The 12,819-nt window shown below is 37.9% G+C and overlaps 3 protein-coding genes and 1 non-coding gene across 5 annotated transcripts in view; 1 reads left to right on the top strand and 3 right to left on the bottom strand.

Annotated features, from left to right (window-relative positions):
* Positions 1-169: 169 nt before the first annotated feature.
* TRNAM-CAU (transfer RNA methionine (anticodon CAU)) lies at positions 170-255 on the bottom strand. Its single transcript is given in 2 exon segments — positions 170-205; positions 218-255. It is a non-coding gene; the product is annotated as a tRNA-Met (tRNA).
* Positions 256-1,241: 986 nt separating this feature from the next.
* Positions 1,242-6,687, top strand: LOC137934501 (pyrophosphate--fructose 6-phosphate 1-phosphotransferase subunit alpha-like). The gene is made up of 19 exons (XM_068778881.1): positions 1,242-1,325; positions 1,946-2,109; positions 2,410-2,522; positions 2,682-2,756; positions 2,894-3,007; positions 3,093-3,160; positions 3,327-3,410; positions 3,528-3,581; positions 3,977-4,057; positions 4,147-4,240; positions 4,384-4,457; positions 4,627-4,737; positions 4,933-4,977; positions 5,058-5,114; positions 5,302-5,406; positions 5,495-5,611; positions 5,921-6,024; positions 6,143-6,308; positions 6,422-6,687. The coding sequence occupies exons 1-19, from the start codon at positions 1,242-1,244 to the stop codon at positions 6,548-6,550; spliced, it is 1,839 nt and encodes a 612-aa protein (XP_068634982.1). The 3' UTR covers positions 6,551-6,687.
* Positions 6,688-7,809: 1,122 nt separating this feature from the next.
* Positions 7,810-11,295, bottom strand: LOC137934532 (mitochondrial carnitine/acylcarnitine carrier-like protein). Of its 2 annotated transcripts, none has more exons than XM_068778935.1 (4): positions 10,616-11,295; positions 10,452-10,526; positions 8,981-9,372; positions 7,810-8,461 (listed from the first exon to the last, which is right to left on the bottom strand). In XM_068778935.1, the coding sequence occupies exons 3-4, from the start codon at positions 9,370-9,372 to the stop codon at positions 7,960-7,962; spliced, it is 894 nt and encodes a 297-aa protein (XP_068635036.1). In that variant the 5' UTR covers positions 10,452-10,526; positions 10,616-11,295; the 3' UTR covers positions 7,810-7,959. The 2 variants fall into 2 exon arrangements, with proteins under 2 accessions (XP_068635036.1, XP_068635035.1); XM_068778934.1 differs by having other exon boundaries at positions 10,447-10,526; positions 10,616-11,294.
* Positions 11,296-12,033: 738 nt separating this feature from the next.
* LOC137934103 (callose synthase 10) overlaps positions 12,034-12,819 on the bottom strand; it is a 55,699-nt gene continuing 54,913 nt past the window's right edge. Inside the window, exon 51 of the mRNA XM_068778333.1 lies at positions 12,034-12,471. Coding sequence (XP_068634434.1) covers positions 12,235-12,471 — 237 coding nt within the window. The 3' untranslated portion in view covers positions 12,034-12,234. The remainder of the gene's footprint in view (positions 12,472-12,819) is intronic.

Here is a 12,819-nt window from a genome sequence, read left to right as displayed (position 1 = left end):
CTGATGTAATTTGATCTTTCTCTATAATCTCCAACGATCTTGAAAATCCCGTTGCCTGCTGGTAGGTTTAGGAGCAAAATTTCTGGGAAAAGGGCTTGGTCTGCGACAAAAATGGAGAAAGATTGTCAAATCTGGTATGTTCTTGATAGTAGTTTAAACGAAAAAGAGATGGGGTGAGAGAGGCTCGAACTCTCGACCTCAGGATCACTCTTAAAGCTATGAGACCTACGCGCTAGCCAACTGCGCCACCACCCCTTATTGACCTTTTCTAAATTTATATTTATTAATACGTAATAGTTTAATTTTATAATTATTCAGGGGTATAAATATATAAGAATAAATAATATAAATGGAAAGGATCCGTCACTGGTTTAGGGGTGCCACCAAGTTGGCTTGCTAACTGTTCGAGTTCAATTCAGTTTTTACTTGAGCTTAACTCGAGTTTAAACTTGAAATAAGGCTCGCTAAGTATACCAAACTCAGTTTGTTAACTCGTGAACCGATTCATTAATATAAATTTTTTTACTAAATTATTATTTACTCTAATTACTTTCGTCAATTCCTTTTTGGGTCCCTCAACATCTAATATTATTATTTGTCAATGGAATAAATACTACTGATAGATATATTTGCTCGGTCTTGAACCCAGTTCGAGCTAAAACTCAATTTAAATTTTTGGACTCGAGGCTAAACTCGAACTAGAGCACTAGAGCACAAGTATTCAGATCATTAGACTTCACTTGTTTGGATTGCAACATGACATACACATGTTAGGTTGTTACTTACATACCAGATATTTAGAAGAAAACTCTAATGATTTGGGGGTAAATATGTAAAACTCTCCCCATTACGGGGTGCAAAATTTCACCAGTGGTACAATCGTAAATATCCTCTCAATCGAAACGGTTCACGACAAGGACGGGGATGAAACAGTCGGCTCCTACGATGGCGAGTAGAATGCCCGTTAAGACTACCGCTTCGCGTGCTCCGTCGGCTTGCTCGCATGGCCCCACTGCCCAACGACTGGGGACACATCTGGCAATAAAAATCCGAACTCTTCGCTCTCTTTTGAAACTACGGTTTGCTCGCGCCTTTCCCGCGGCTCACTCGTATATATATTCTCTACGCAGGCCAGGAATATATTGTTTTGCTCTCTTCCAATCTACATCTTTCCGTTTCGAAATTCGTTTCCTCCGGATCTGATTTTCGTCCTCTCGGTTTCTCTCGTCGGAAAAACAGGGATGGAGTATGGAGTGGTGAGAGAATTGTCGGGATTACAGAAGAGTAGGAGCCTCTATGTCCCTGAACTTCCGGGCTGTCTTCAGGTATTCTTACCTCCGCCTTTCGTATTCTTCTCTTTGACGGTTCTGATACTAAACTAAAACTTCGTCTAAAAATCTGTAGTTCTAGTTTGATCTGTAAGCTTTTTTGCGTTTTCGATTGTGGTGTGTGTTACTTGGATGTGTCTTTCGCGTATTTTGAGTTCATGATCTCCTTGTTTTCAGAAGATCTGTGGTGATTTTTCAGGTAATTTTACTTTTAGTACTGATTTTTAATTTACTCGTTGTGAAAAAAATTATTTAGAACCTGTTAGCGTGTAATTGATTATTGGAATATTTATTCTTTTCTTATTGGAGCTTTTTTGTTTCCACTAAATAGACCTTCGCGCTTTTCTATTTATTAATTTCATGATTTCAAGTAAATGATGTAATCTAGTACCGGACAACTCTTGATGGCATGAGATAGTGTTCTCGCATGGGTGTTCTATGATTTTTGACGTTATATATGTTAAATTACACAAGGAAAAGATCTGAGCTCTGAGATCTCTGATTATGGACTTTATGCTCTGTCGCATCTTTGATCCGAGAAAATAATGGGCACAGCTTAGTTTTGTATGCTGCATTACAGGTATACTAATTTTATTTTTATTTATCACTTGTAACAGATAAATGTCAGAGTTGAATTGGGTGAAGAAGCAACTGTTCCAGATCCATCAGATGCCCAACCAGTCAGTCGATCATTTCCTCTTACTTACCGCCAGCCACTTATTCATTTCTCAAATGTTAAAGGCTTGGACTCTCATGGGAGAAAAGAGGCGACAGCGATGAGGTAAGTGATCGAAACTACCTCATTTCTTCAATTCCGTTTTAGTTTTGAGCTGAAAAACCCAAAAAGAGTGGAAGCCTTGACCATGTAAGGCCTTCGACAGCTTCAGCGTGACAATAAAATTTTGACTTCTGCTTTTAACGTCACTGCTGGATTTTGTACGCGTATGTTACAATATCACTGAATCTTGATTCATGTAATACTGCTTCGGCATCTCACAGCTACTTTCTTCGAGTTCACCACCAAAAATTTCTTCATATATTAATATAGCTCAAACTTACACGACTCTACGGCCGCTTTCAGGGTTGGGGTTGTCTTCTGTGGGCGTCAATCTCCTGGAGGCCATAATATTATTTGTGGGCTTTATGATGCCATGAAATCTCACAATTCGAAAAGCACCTTGATTGGATTTTGTGGTGTGTAATGTATTTGAAGATTGATACTGTTCCAAACTCATGACGTTTCGTGTTACATTTAAACTGTTGAGAGGATGCAAATTAGAATATACGTTACATGTTTGTTAATCCGTTTTTTTTCCTTGCCTTAAAGTAAGCTTGTTTCTTTCTTAATAACAGGTGGAACTGAAGGTTTATTTTCACAAAAATCCATTGAGATCACTGAGGATATGGTCTCCACTTACCGCAATCAGGGTATTTGTCTACCTTTTTTCACTCGTCTACCTTTAAAACTTTGTGACAATAATGATACTTATTATGCCGCATCAACATTAAATAACCTGATCTCTTCAAGTAATATCAATCTTGACTTGGTCATTTTCACTTTTAAGGTGGTTATGATATGCTGGGAAGGACAAAGGATCAAATAAGGACAACTGAACAAGTGAAGAATGCATTAGCTACATGCCAAGCATTGAAGTTAGATGGGCTAGTAATTGTTGGAGGTGCGCAGAGATCCAGTTGTTTATCAATATATCTTTCTATACATTCTAATTTTGGAACCCGGTTATTTAAGTCTGTCTTGTGTAGGTGTTACGTCCAATACTGATGCAGCTCAACTTGCCGAGACATTTGAGAAAGCAAAATGCCAAACAAAAGTATTTCTTATGTCTGACAACCTAAGATCATTATTTCATTTCCTTGTTATTTTATAACTTCTATATCCCAATAATTTCAGAAGACTTCAACTCTATACCATGTACATTGGGTAATTAAAAGACTTAATGTTCCTTATACTTATCAAGGTAGTGATTGGAGTCGTAGGTAATCGGAGTTCCTGTTACCCTGTATGGTGATCTGAAGAACCAGTTTGTTGAAGCTAATGTCGGATTTGATACAATATGTAAGGTATACTGGATCAACTATCTCTGTTTAGACCCATTGTATAAATTTATTGCTGCATTGCAGGGAAAGCATTCCTTTACAGTATAGAAATTTCATGTGTGTCTCACATATCTATTTCAGGTGAATTCTCAGCTGATTAGTAACATATGCACTGATGCTCTCTCCGCAGAGAAGGTACGGCCTGTGAATTCTCAGACTTTTAGTCATCTATCCATACAGCTTCTCTTCTCCCATCTTCTTTGATATATTTAGCGTAACTGTTATAACATGAAAAATCTCCAGCCGCGGACATTGGTAACTTTTATAAAAGAAAAATCCTATTTAGTTGAATTTATACACCTCGAAGTTGTATATCTTGTTCAAACGCGTTAATGATACATCTTTTCGATGAATCGACGGTCATATCTGAGCTCAACGAGTAGGAGTAGAATAAACGAGTATAGATACTGATCCATCATATGTTTGTGATAGTGAGTCCTATCTGTGCAAAGCAAGGAGCGTTTCTCATTTTACTCTGTCAAAAGTGCTCAGTCTGTATGAATGACAAACTTTATTCTCGTGTATTTTAGTACTACTATTTCATTCGGGTTATGGGAAGAAGGGCATCTCATGTTGTCCTGGAATGCACACTCCAGTCTCATCCTAACATGGTTAGTATCCTTTCTAGGAGGCACTATGTTTTATCATTATTGGTGGACATTGTCATAAGTCAATCTGATGTCTTTCGTTTTATGACAAGGTCATCCTTAGTGAGGAGGTTGCTGCCTCGAAGCTCACACTGTTTGATCTAACGAAACGAATTTGTGATGCAGTTGAAGCAAGGGCAGAAACGGGTCAGTTTTTGTGTCTGATGAAATCATCACTTATTTCCAATTTTTTCATGATTTTCTTTAGTGCTCAATTGAAGAGCCAATATTCTGTCCTTTTTGGATTGTTATTCATATATCTTATTTTACAATTTCCTGCTTTATCTTAGATAAATATCATGGGGTTATCCTCTTACCGGAAGGACTAATTGAAAATATACCTGAAGTGCATGCTCTATTGCAGGTAATTTATATGCATTTTTAAGTTACTGATTACTTAGAATCATTTCCTATTTGAATCCTGAACATGAAGTTTGTTTCGAAGTTATAAATGATCTATGAACAAATTCAAATAATAAGTGTCCATGTTTTTATTTTTTTTGAGAAAGAACTAATAAGTTACATTTATTCAGGAAATACATAATCTCTTCAAAAAAGGAGTTTCTGCTGACAATATTTCAACCCAATTGTCACCTTGGGCTTCTGCTTTGTATCAATTCTTGCCACCATTTATCCGGAAACAGGTATCACAGTTTTTCTGTTCACTTGAGAACTCCGTAAGCCCCTCTTTCAACCATTAGTTAGAAATTGGTTCCCATCGACTCTAATTTCTGAAGTCCAAAACTATTTGGACTGTCATAATTTATCTTCTGTTGATCCCCATAGTCTATGTTGAACAGTATGTTTTGGACTTACAATGACAAACATTTTCTATGCAGCTTGTGCTGACTCCCGAATCGGACGACTCAGCACAGTTGTCACAGGTAAAACTAGGGGTGACACTTGTCAACAACTTCTCTTTGTTCCATAGAATCGTTTAACCTACATAAACCTTTTATGACAGATTGAAACCGAGAAGCTTTTAGCTCAGTTAGTTGAGACAGAGATGAACACACGAACGGTAGGTTCCAAGTAGTTCAGAAACGAAGGATGAATCATTTCTTAAATTTAACGCAGATAGAGTATTTGATCTAAATTCCAATGATATTTCCAGAAAATTTCTGGAGTCATTTCTCATTATAAAGAAAGAAGTGTAACTATTATGACCATCTTCTAACTATTTCTAGTTTGGTTGCTGCAAACTACAGAAAAATGGGAGATACAATGGGAAGAAATTCAATTCTATTTGCCACTTCTTCGGGTATCAAGCTCGAGGATCATTACCATCTAAATTTGATTGCGACTATGGATACGTGAGGAGATTTAATGTTCTTCATATATCATCTTTTCGATTTGCTTCAATTGTGTTAAACAAACATTTAATGTGTAAAATACACGCAGGCTCTTGGCCATGTTTCTTATCATCTTATAGCAGCTGGATTTAACGGTTACATGGCTACAGTGACCAACCTTAAAGAGCCTATTTCTGAGTGGCGTTGTGGTGGTGCTCCATTGACGGTATGTCTCTCAACTTTATTGTAAGGTTTGTCATGTAAGAACTGGACTATTTGCAGAACTAAAAACAAGAATGATGACGAACTACAATTGCGATTCCCATTTTGCAGACATCGTTCTTTAATTTAATCAACATCACAATTATCATAAGAAGCTCGTCATGACCTCTTTAATCAGAAATTCCAAAAATAACAAGAATTCAGGGAATTCCTAAAAATAACAAGTAGTCACAATTATCATGAAAGAGTTTTCTTTGAGCTTTTCTCTGTTCTCATGGGCACGGTACTGAATGGATGTTCTTATGTGTGGCAGGCAATGATGACCGTGAATCGGTTGGGGCACGGTCTAGGAGTCTCAACCATTGGGAAGCCATCAATTCAACCCGCTCCAGTCGATTTGACTGGAAAACCCTATGGGTAAGAAACTTTACATTTGCCAATTCACTCTGTCAAGAGGCAGACAGTAACCAACTCAAATTCAAATTGGATCTTCTTGCCATTTCTCAAAGTTTTAAACATCAAATGTTTGGCGCAGGATGCTGCTTCAAACTGCGGAGAGGCTTTTGATGGATGATATTTACTGTAATCCAGGACCTCTTCAGTTTGCAGGAGCAGGTAGCGACTCCAAGCCTATAAGTCTTTGTGCAGAAGACAAGGATTATATGGGGAAGATAAAGGAATTGCAAGCTTACCTTGACAAGGTTAGTTAAAGTGCCCTTTTAATATGATCTACAAACGTATTATCACCGTCTGAAAATATGAAGAAGTTGAAGCTCGGTATTGAAGATCCAAGTAATTCTGTTGAGCATCGCAGGTGAAAATCATGGTGAAACCAGGCTGTTCACAGGACGTACTGAAAGCTGCCTTGAGTTCCATGGCTTCTGTTTTACAAATCCTCTCTCTCATTGCATCCTCTGGTTCGAAGAACCTGACGGTCTTGTAAGCTGCCGACTTATCATTGTTGCACACTCTGAAGATTCATCAAATTTTTTTTCCTCCCGGCTGATTTTTTTCCTAATAATTAAGCTTATCTTAGGCTAGTCTCTGCTGTTGCGGAACTGTAAGGGGCATTTCCTGAATTTGTCCTGTTGTTTAGGTCTTCTGCTTGCTTTAGGAACTGTCGATGTTATAGATTTGATAATCTCTTGCTCGAGATAAACCCACATTTGACATACCCTTCTCTACTTGGTGGGACCTTTTTTATTTAGATTGAATTCTAACAAAAATCTATTAAATTACAAAAATAAATAAAGAGAATATTGAGATGATATTGGTATTACAAAAGAGTGCAAGACTTTGCAATAAAGCATACTAATATATAATAACTAGTTTAATTGACCTAAAAGAAAGAGCAAACATCTATATCAATAGAGTTTATTCCATTGACAAACAACAACAATAGATATTGAGGGACTCAAAAAAAGGTTGAACGATCGATCGTCTTTGAGGTTTGAGGTAAATAAGAATAATTATCAACCAAATAAAGTAATTAGAGCTCATGAACTACTAACTTTATTTCAAGTTTGACCTCGAGGCAAGCTCAAATAAAAACTGAATTGAGTTGAGCTCAAATAGTTTGAGAGCTAATTTGGCTTCCTGCCACCCCTTATCTGTTGTCCTCCCTCTTTTAAAATATATTTTATATTATATGGATATAAAGTAAGATACACAAATTATATTTTTTAAAATTACACAAATAACTAATTAGAAAGTTTAACAAATTTTCAGCCAATGTGTTAAAGACGGTCAGTAATAAGATCTCGACTTATGATTTATTAGAAACTTATAATCAGGATAAACATTTCTAAATATTAACTACTTGTTTTCAATAGACAAATGAAAGTTGACGGAGGAGGGAGGACAAGTCTATTGAACGTTCTCACATTTACTTCTCACCTATTGTTCTCCTTTCAAACTTGAATTTGAATTGCAATCTTAGAAGTTTCTTCCATTCTAGAGAGTTGATTTAGCATGGAATAGCACCATCTCATCTTCTCTTCAATCCTTAAAAGCTTATATGCTGATTCTTTAGAAGCAAATTTAAATGTCAAATCAACAAAAAAGGAAGAAAATACTTGCTTTAGAACTCGGAATATGGTATGCGTGAAGCTATAATGAAAAGGAAGCGGAGAGAAATAGAAAGTTATCTAGAAGTGTGACCAACATTCGAACTCTTGATAGTTGAGAAAACGATCACTGATGGCAGGCAAAATTACTCGAGACATGAACAAGAGGGGAAATTGAACAATGCTTAAAGAAATCCTTTGTAAGCAGGAAACAATCAGATGGTAGTTTTTCTTTTGCTCTTCCTTCAGAGCTAAAAAAATAAAAATAAAAGACGAAATTAAAGATTCATCCCAAACTGGACCTAGTCATCTCATATGCTAAGAAACAAGCTGCATTTGCTGGAACACTGCGAGCCATAGCAGGTCCGAACCCTTTGTAAAGGCCTTTCACCCCCTCTGATGCCAAAATCTTCCTGAAAGCATCTAAGGAACCCGAGAATTTAGGGTTCTTGTAGTTATCAACTTGAATCACACTCTTCACGACATCAGTGGGATAAACTGCAGCCCAAAACGACCCCCCAGCCAAGCCTCCAGCTACAACTAAAGAACCCCTCCCAAGCCCTGAAGTGTCAGTGCCCCCAGCCAAGTACTGTTTAAGAGCTTCATACACACCAAACATAGCGGCATTTCCAGGCACTTCACGTGCCAAGGTAGGAACCAAACCTTTAAATAAGCCCCTAGCACCTCCTTCTGATCTGAGCACATGCTTTGCCACATCCATTGGACCTCCATATTTTACTGCACCAGTAGATGCACCAGAACCTGCCAATGCACTCTGGGCTTGTAACCTGGAGAGTTGTTGCAAATAAAAACAAAAAATACTTAGTTAGTATTTAGAAATATAGAACTCATTTTGTGGGTATGCATCTGAGAGACAATTTGGCAAGCGTAACAGATTTCTATGCCAACCATGCCAAAGTACTTGCAAGCTAATACAACAGGAAAAACCAATGACGACTGAAAGAGAACTTGTGCCAACTACATGTTTTCAATCTCTCAGATTTGAGAACCTCCACGAGTAGCAAATAACAGCCATAAAGTCAAATAGACAAAGAATTTTTTTTTTTCAAAAGTGAGATCTAAATAATCCATTTAATCTCCCTTGCATGGTTTCACTTAAATGTGTTGTGACAACCAAGTAATGCATTGCTTGTTCATTTCTGAAAAAGGAGATTCCCAAGATAACAAATACTCTTTAACGTACCTAAAAGGTTCCAGAATCCATTCTCCTCAATGGAGGCTCCAGTATAACAGCTAAATGATGGATTGAATTTTGGAAAAGAAACATATACTTAATAACCACTGACCTGCACTTGATCAACTCTGTAGGACATGCAAGAAAGGACACAGCAAATCCGGCACCTGCTCCACAGACTATCTGCTGGTTGACTGAAAGAGGAGCACCAGGTTCAGACCTCAAAAAAGCCTCCATTTGCCCCCTCACAGTGAAGAGAACTGCATTGAAAGCTGCCACAGTAGCAAGTGGAGCCCCCATTCCCTTGTACAAGCCCCTGGAGCCTTCTGCTGCAATTGTCTGCTTAACAGCATCTATGGCACCAGAATACTTGGGGAGTTGCCCCGGTAGCGGGGCTGGTTGACTTTGGAGTTTGACTTTGATGGTGTCAAAGGGATGGCCACATATCAACTGTGCAGCACCACCAACAGTCCCAGCAGTCAAATCTTTGGCTACGTCCCCCATCTGTTGCATTCAGAAATTGTTAGAAGAATATGAAGCATGCTTTTAAAGTTATAATTTCGTGCAGATATTTTAACAACCATCCCTCTTGAACTACGCTCACCCTTAAAACAACAGAAAACATATATCTAGCACCCTTGCCCATGATTGATCAGGCGCAGAATGGATCCGACTCAACAATTAAGTGCTAAAAGTCTAATACTCTCTACACAATTTCCCCCAGTAGCATAAAACATCACATTACATAACATTGTCCTATATCATTCAGAACAGCTAGTTAGAGAATCAAACAAAGTGACTTTGTTGCCTTTGTTTGATCTAAGAAAATGAGTGTTGATACCGAAGTGATTGAACGTGTCATATAAATGTACACCATTGATCTTGCAATATGATGCCACAGGGCATATGGTATATCCAGCATGTCATATTACCTAAAGCCTAAAGGGTCATACCATTTTTCTGACAAATACATAAAGTATGAGACATTTGGCCACAAGTTTCTGGGAAGGGTTAAAAACTTATGTGCAATGCAAGGTCTAGACTTGTGTACAATGAGCTTGTCAACTATGATCAACAAATACAACAGCACGAAATCATACACAATGCAAAAAACCACATCAGAAGGCTCAGATAGAGATAATTTGCATATTATAAGCCACATCACCATGTCGATATAACAACGTGGCTTATATAAATAATATACAAGTTATTCCCTATCTGATGCTCCTAAGTTGTATACAACATGGTGATGTGGCTAATTTTATCTCTAACAATGGTGTTAGGAGCATCAGATAGAGATAATTTGTATATTATTTACATAAAACTACAGACAACAAAACAACGAAAGTGCTGTTGGCAAAAACACCCAAATGGAAACTCGAAAACCCAATCTCACATTTTATTGTTCAAGTATCTCTGGCTAATAGCGATTACAAAGATGCAATGCTACATAAAACTATGATTTGTGCCGATTAAAGAATAATCTAGAAACACGCAGAATCGTTCAAATAACTTCTGAAGCACCAACATTTTTTTTAAGGGAAGAGTGAAATCTGAAGCTCAGCAAAAAGAATTTACCGTACGCTAGATTATCTGCAAAAGAACTGCAATCAAGGAACAGCAGATCGCTACGATATCCGGAAACTCACAATCCTCGGCTGAAAACCAAACAAAGAAATGAGAAATGAACAACCATTTGAACCTTTAAAGCAAAAATAAATTAAAAAAAAAAGTATGAATAAGTTACCTAATGCAAGGGACCAGTAGTTCTACTCATCCAGGGATCTGTTACGGAAACCAAAAAAAAAAAAAAATCCTCTCTTAAAAAATCATCAACACATCACTGCAAAGCCCTTTTCTCTTTTCTTATTTTCTTCAAATAAGATCCGAAAAAGAACAATTCAAGACTCGTCTTCTTGATTCCAATCGGAGAATCTCCATAAATAGACAGTCTCATGAACTCTAGCCACAAGTAACTTGTTAGGATTGATGCCTCACGGGCCGCAAGTAACCCTAATATTTTTTCTGACGCACAGAGATGCTAGCGTTAAGAAAAAAAAATACGACCGACGTGGCCGAGTGGCGAAACGGAATCAGAAGATGACAGAGAACCGACAAAGTGACTCTTGACTACTGGATGAAAAATTCCCTGAAGAGTCCGACAGACGCTGGACAATGGGGAGATGAATTGCACCACAGAGGCTTTCGTCTCTATTTAACCGTATCAACGGGGCTGGTTGGAGAAAGAATCCGAGCGAATTGGCCATACAAGCGTACGTGGAGCTGAGGGGAATTCCACTTCCGAAATATGATGACAGAGGAGGCTTCAAATAAAATTCTGTACGTCTATAGCTATAAAGCAATTTTCAACTATGGCCCTGCCATTATTTTCAAAAACAACACTGCAACTTTTCCTAGTTTGGCAGCAACGTCTTTGTTTTCAACTTCGACACTCTCAGCTGCCAGACATGGAATACTTTTCACCGAATGTTTAGGTCTCCTCGGTGAGTAAACTGCGGGACTTTTCCTTGCAATTTGTATTTGATGATACAAAAGAGTGCCTGAGTTCATATGTGGTTCTTCCCTCAATTAGATTGTAGATTGACCACATGTTTCACACCATTTGGTTTTTCCTATTAGATCAACCTCTTAGGTTGACCTACATAAACTTGAAATATTATGTAAGTAATAATACCGTCAAACCTTAATATTACAAACATGTGGAATGCATCGAATGTAGCAAAAGCAGCACTTCAGCTATCACTTTTAATTTTGAATATAGAAAGGGAATTCTAACTCTTTTATCACGAGGACTGACGAGTCATTCTAACTGAGCTGGTATACCTGATGTAGCACCAACCTAACAAATGTTGAAAGAAAATGGTAGCAAGAGTCCAAGAGTAATTCTGGACAGAGCTGTTTGTTTTCAAAACGTGCCTGCTAGCCGGTGCTTCAAAAGGTTGAATGGTATCTGAAAGTCAAGTACCTGCTTCGCAATCCACGTTTTCCGATCTCTTTTGAGCCAGTGTCTCACCAGAACGTCTCGTGTATCAGTAAAACATCTCAACCTTTTACATAAGCAAAGCGTCTCCCAAAACAGAGAAGCCTACCCCTTGCTTTGTTAATCTGACACTGAAATCTTTAAGATATCTCAAGCTTAAAATAGAATACAAAAGTAAAGCCCAGATATTATATTATAGTAAGCATGTGCAGAAAAGGCTAGGACTCATTATCAAACAGCAGTAGTTTTTTTCACCTGAGAATACATACTAACTCAATTGTACAATAACTATTTACAAAATTAGTTTCTACCAGGATTAAGGTACAACATAGAAGTATTTCCAACAAGGTGTTTCATTGTAGATATTATAATTGGACATTGGCTTTGTTGCCAGCAAGGATGATGGAAATCTCCAGCCCTCTGCTGAAAGCTTGGTTGAAAAGAAGACGAGATTGAAAGGTAGATATAAAAGGAAACCATGACAGGAATGCCACCGGAGCAAATATGATCATACCCATTCCAGCATCATACAACCGTGCAAACTCCCGCACAGAATCCCAGAGACCCAACCTTCTCATCAATCCTCTCCATGTGATAGCCAACTGCCAAGGAATCAACACAAGTTTCAGCTCAGTTACAACATGCTTACCTCCAAGCTATAGTAACTTAATTTGTGCCCCATATTTGACCAGTTAACAACTAACACAACATTATTAAGCTACTTGGTCAAGCTATACAACTCCCTTGTAACACAAAAGAACCAAGTGCCAACCTTTATTGGCAGGAGCAACAAGATCCATGCCAACAGAATGTCAATCAACTATCACAAACCATGGACTTCAACCAATAAAGGGGGGCTTGTATACCCAAGAGACCAAGGATGCAGTGTATAGTTTCTCGCAAGAACATATAGCATCTGTTTGTATTCTCCAAGCATTTTAATGTGCATG

Source organism: Aristolochia californica, unplaced genomic scaffold (assembly GCF_029961685.1).
Source record: "Aristolochia californica isolate CCGP_79_NKW_82.1479 unplaced genomic scaffold, dmAriCali1.0.hap1 SCAF_6, whole genome shotgun sequence".
In the NCBI taxonomy this organism is placed as follows: domain Eukaryota; kingdom Viridiplantae; phylum Streptophyta; class Magnoliopsida; order Piperales; family Aristolochiaceae; genus Aristolochia; species Aristolochia californica.
This window is presented reverse-complemented; position numbering and strand designations above follow the sequence as displayed.

Bases quoted from the DNA above. Each gene is read 5' to 3' on its own strand.
- LOC137934532 (XM_068778935.1), bottom strand. From the start codon at position 9,372: ATGGGGGACGTAGCCAAAGATTTGACTGCTGGGACTGTTGGTGGTGCT. The intron at 8,462-8,980 runs GTCAGTGGTTAT...ACAACTCTCCAG, and splicing joins ACAGAGTTGATCAAGTGCAG to GTTACAAGCCCAGAGTGCAT.
- LOC137934501 (XM_068778881.1), top strand. From the start codon at position 1,242: ATGGAGTATGGAGTGGTGAGAGAATTGTCGGGATTACAGAAGAGTAGG. The intron at 3,008-3,092 runs GTGCGCAGAGAT...TGTCTTGTGTAG, and splicing joins TGGGCTAGTAATTGTTGGAG to GTGTTACGTCCAATACTGAT. The intron at 6,025-6,142 runs GTAAGAAACTTT...TGTTTGGCGCAG, and splicing joins TTGACTGGAAAACCCTATGG to GATGCTGCTTCAAACTGCGG.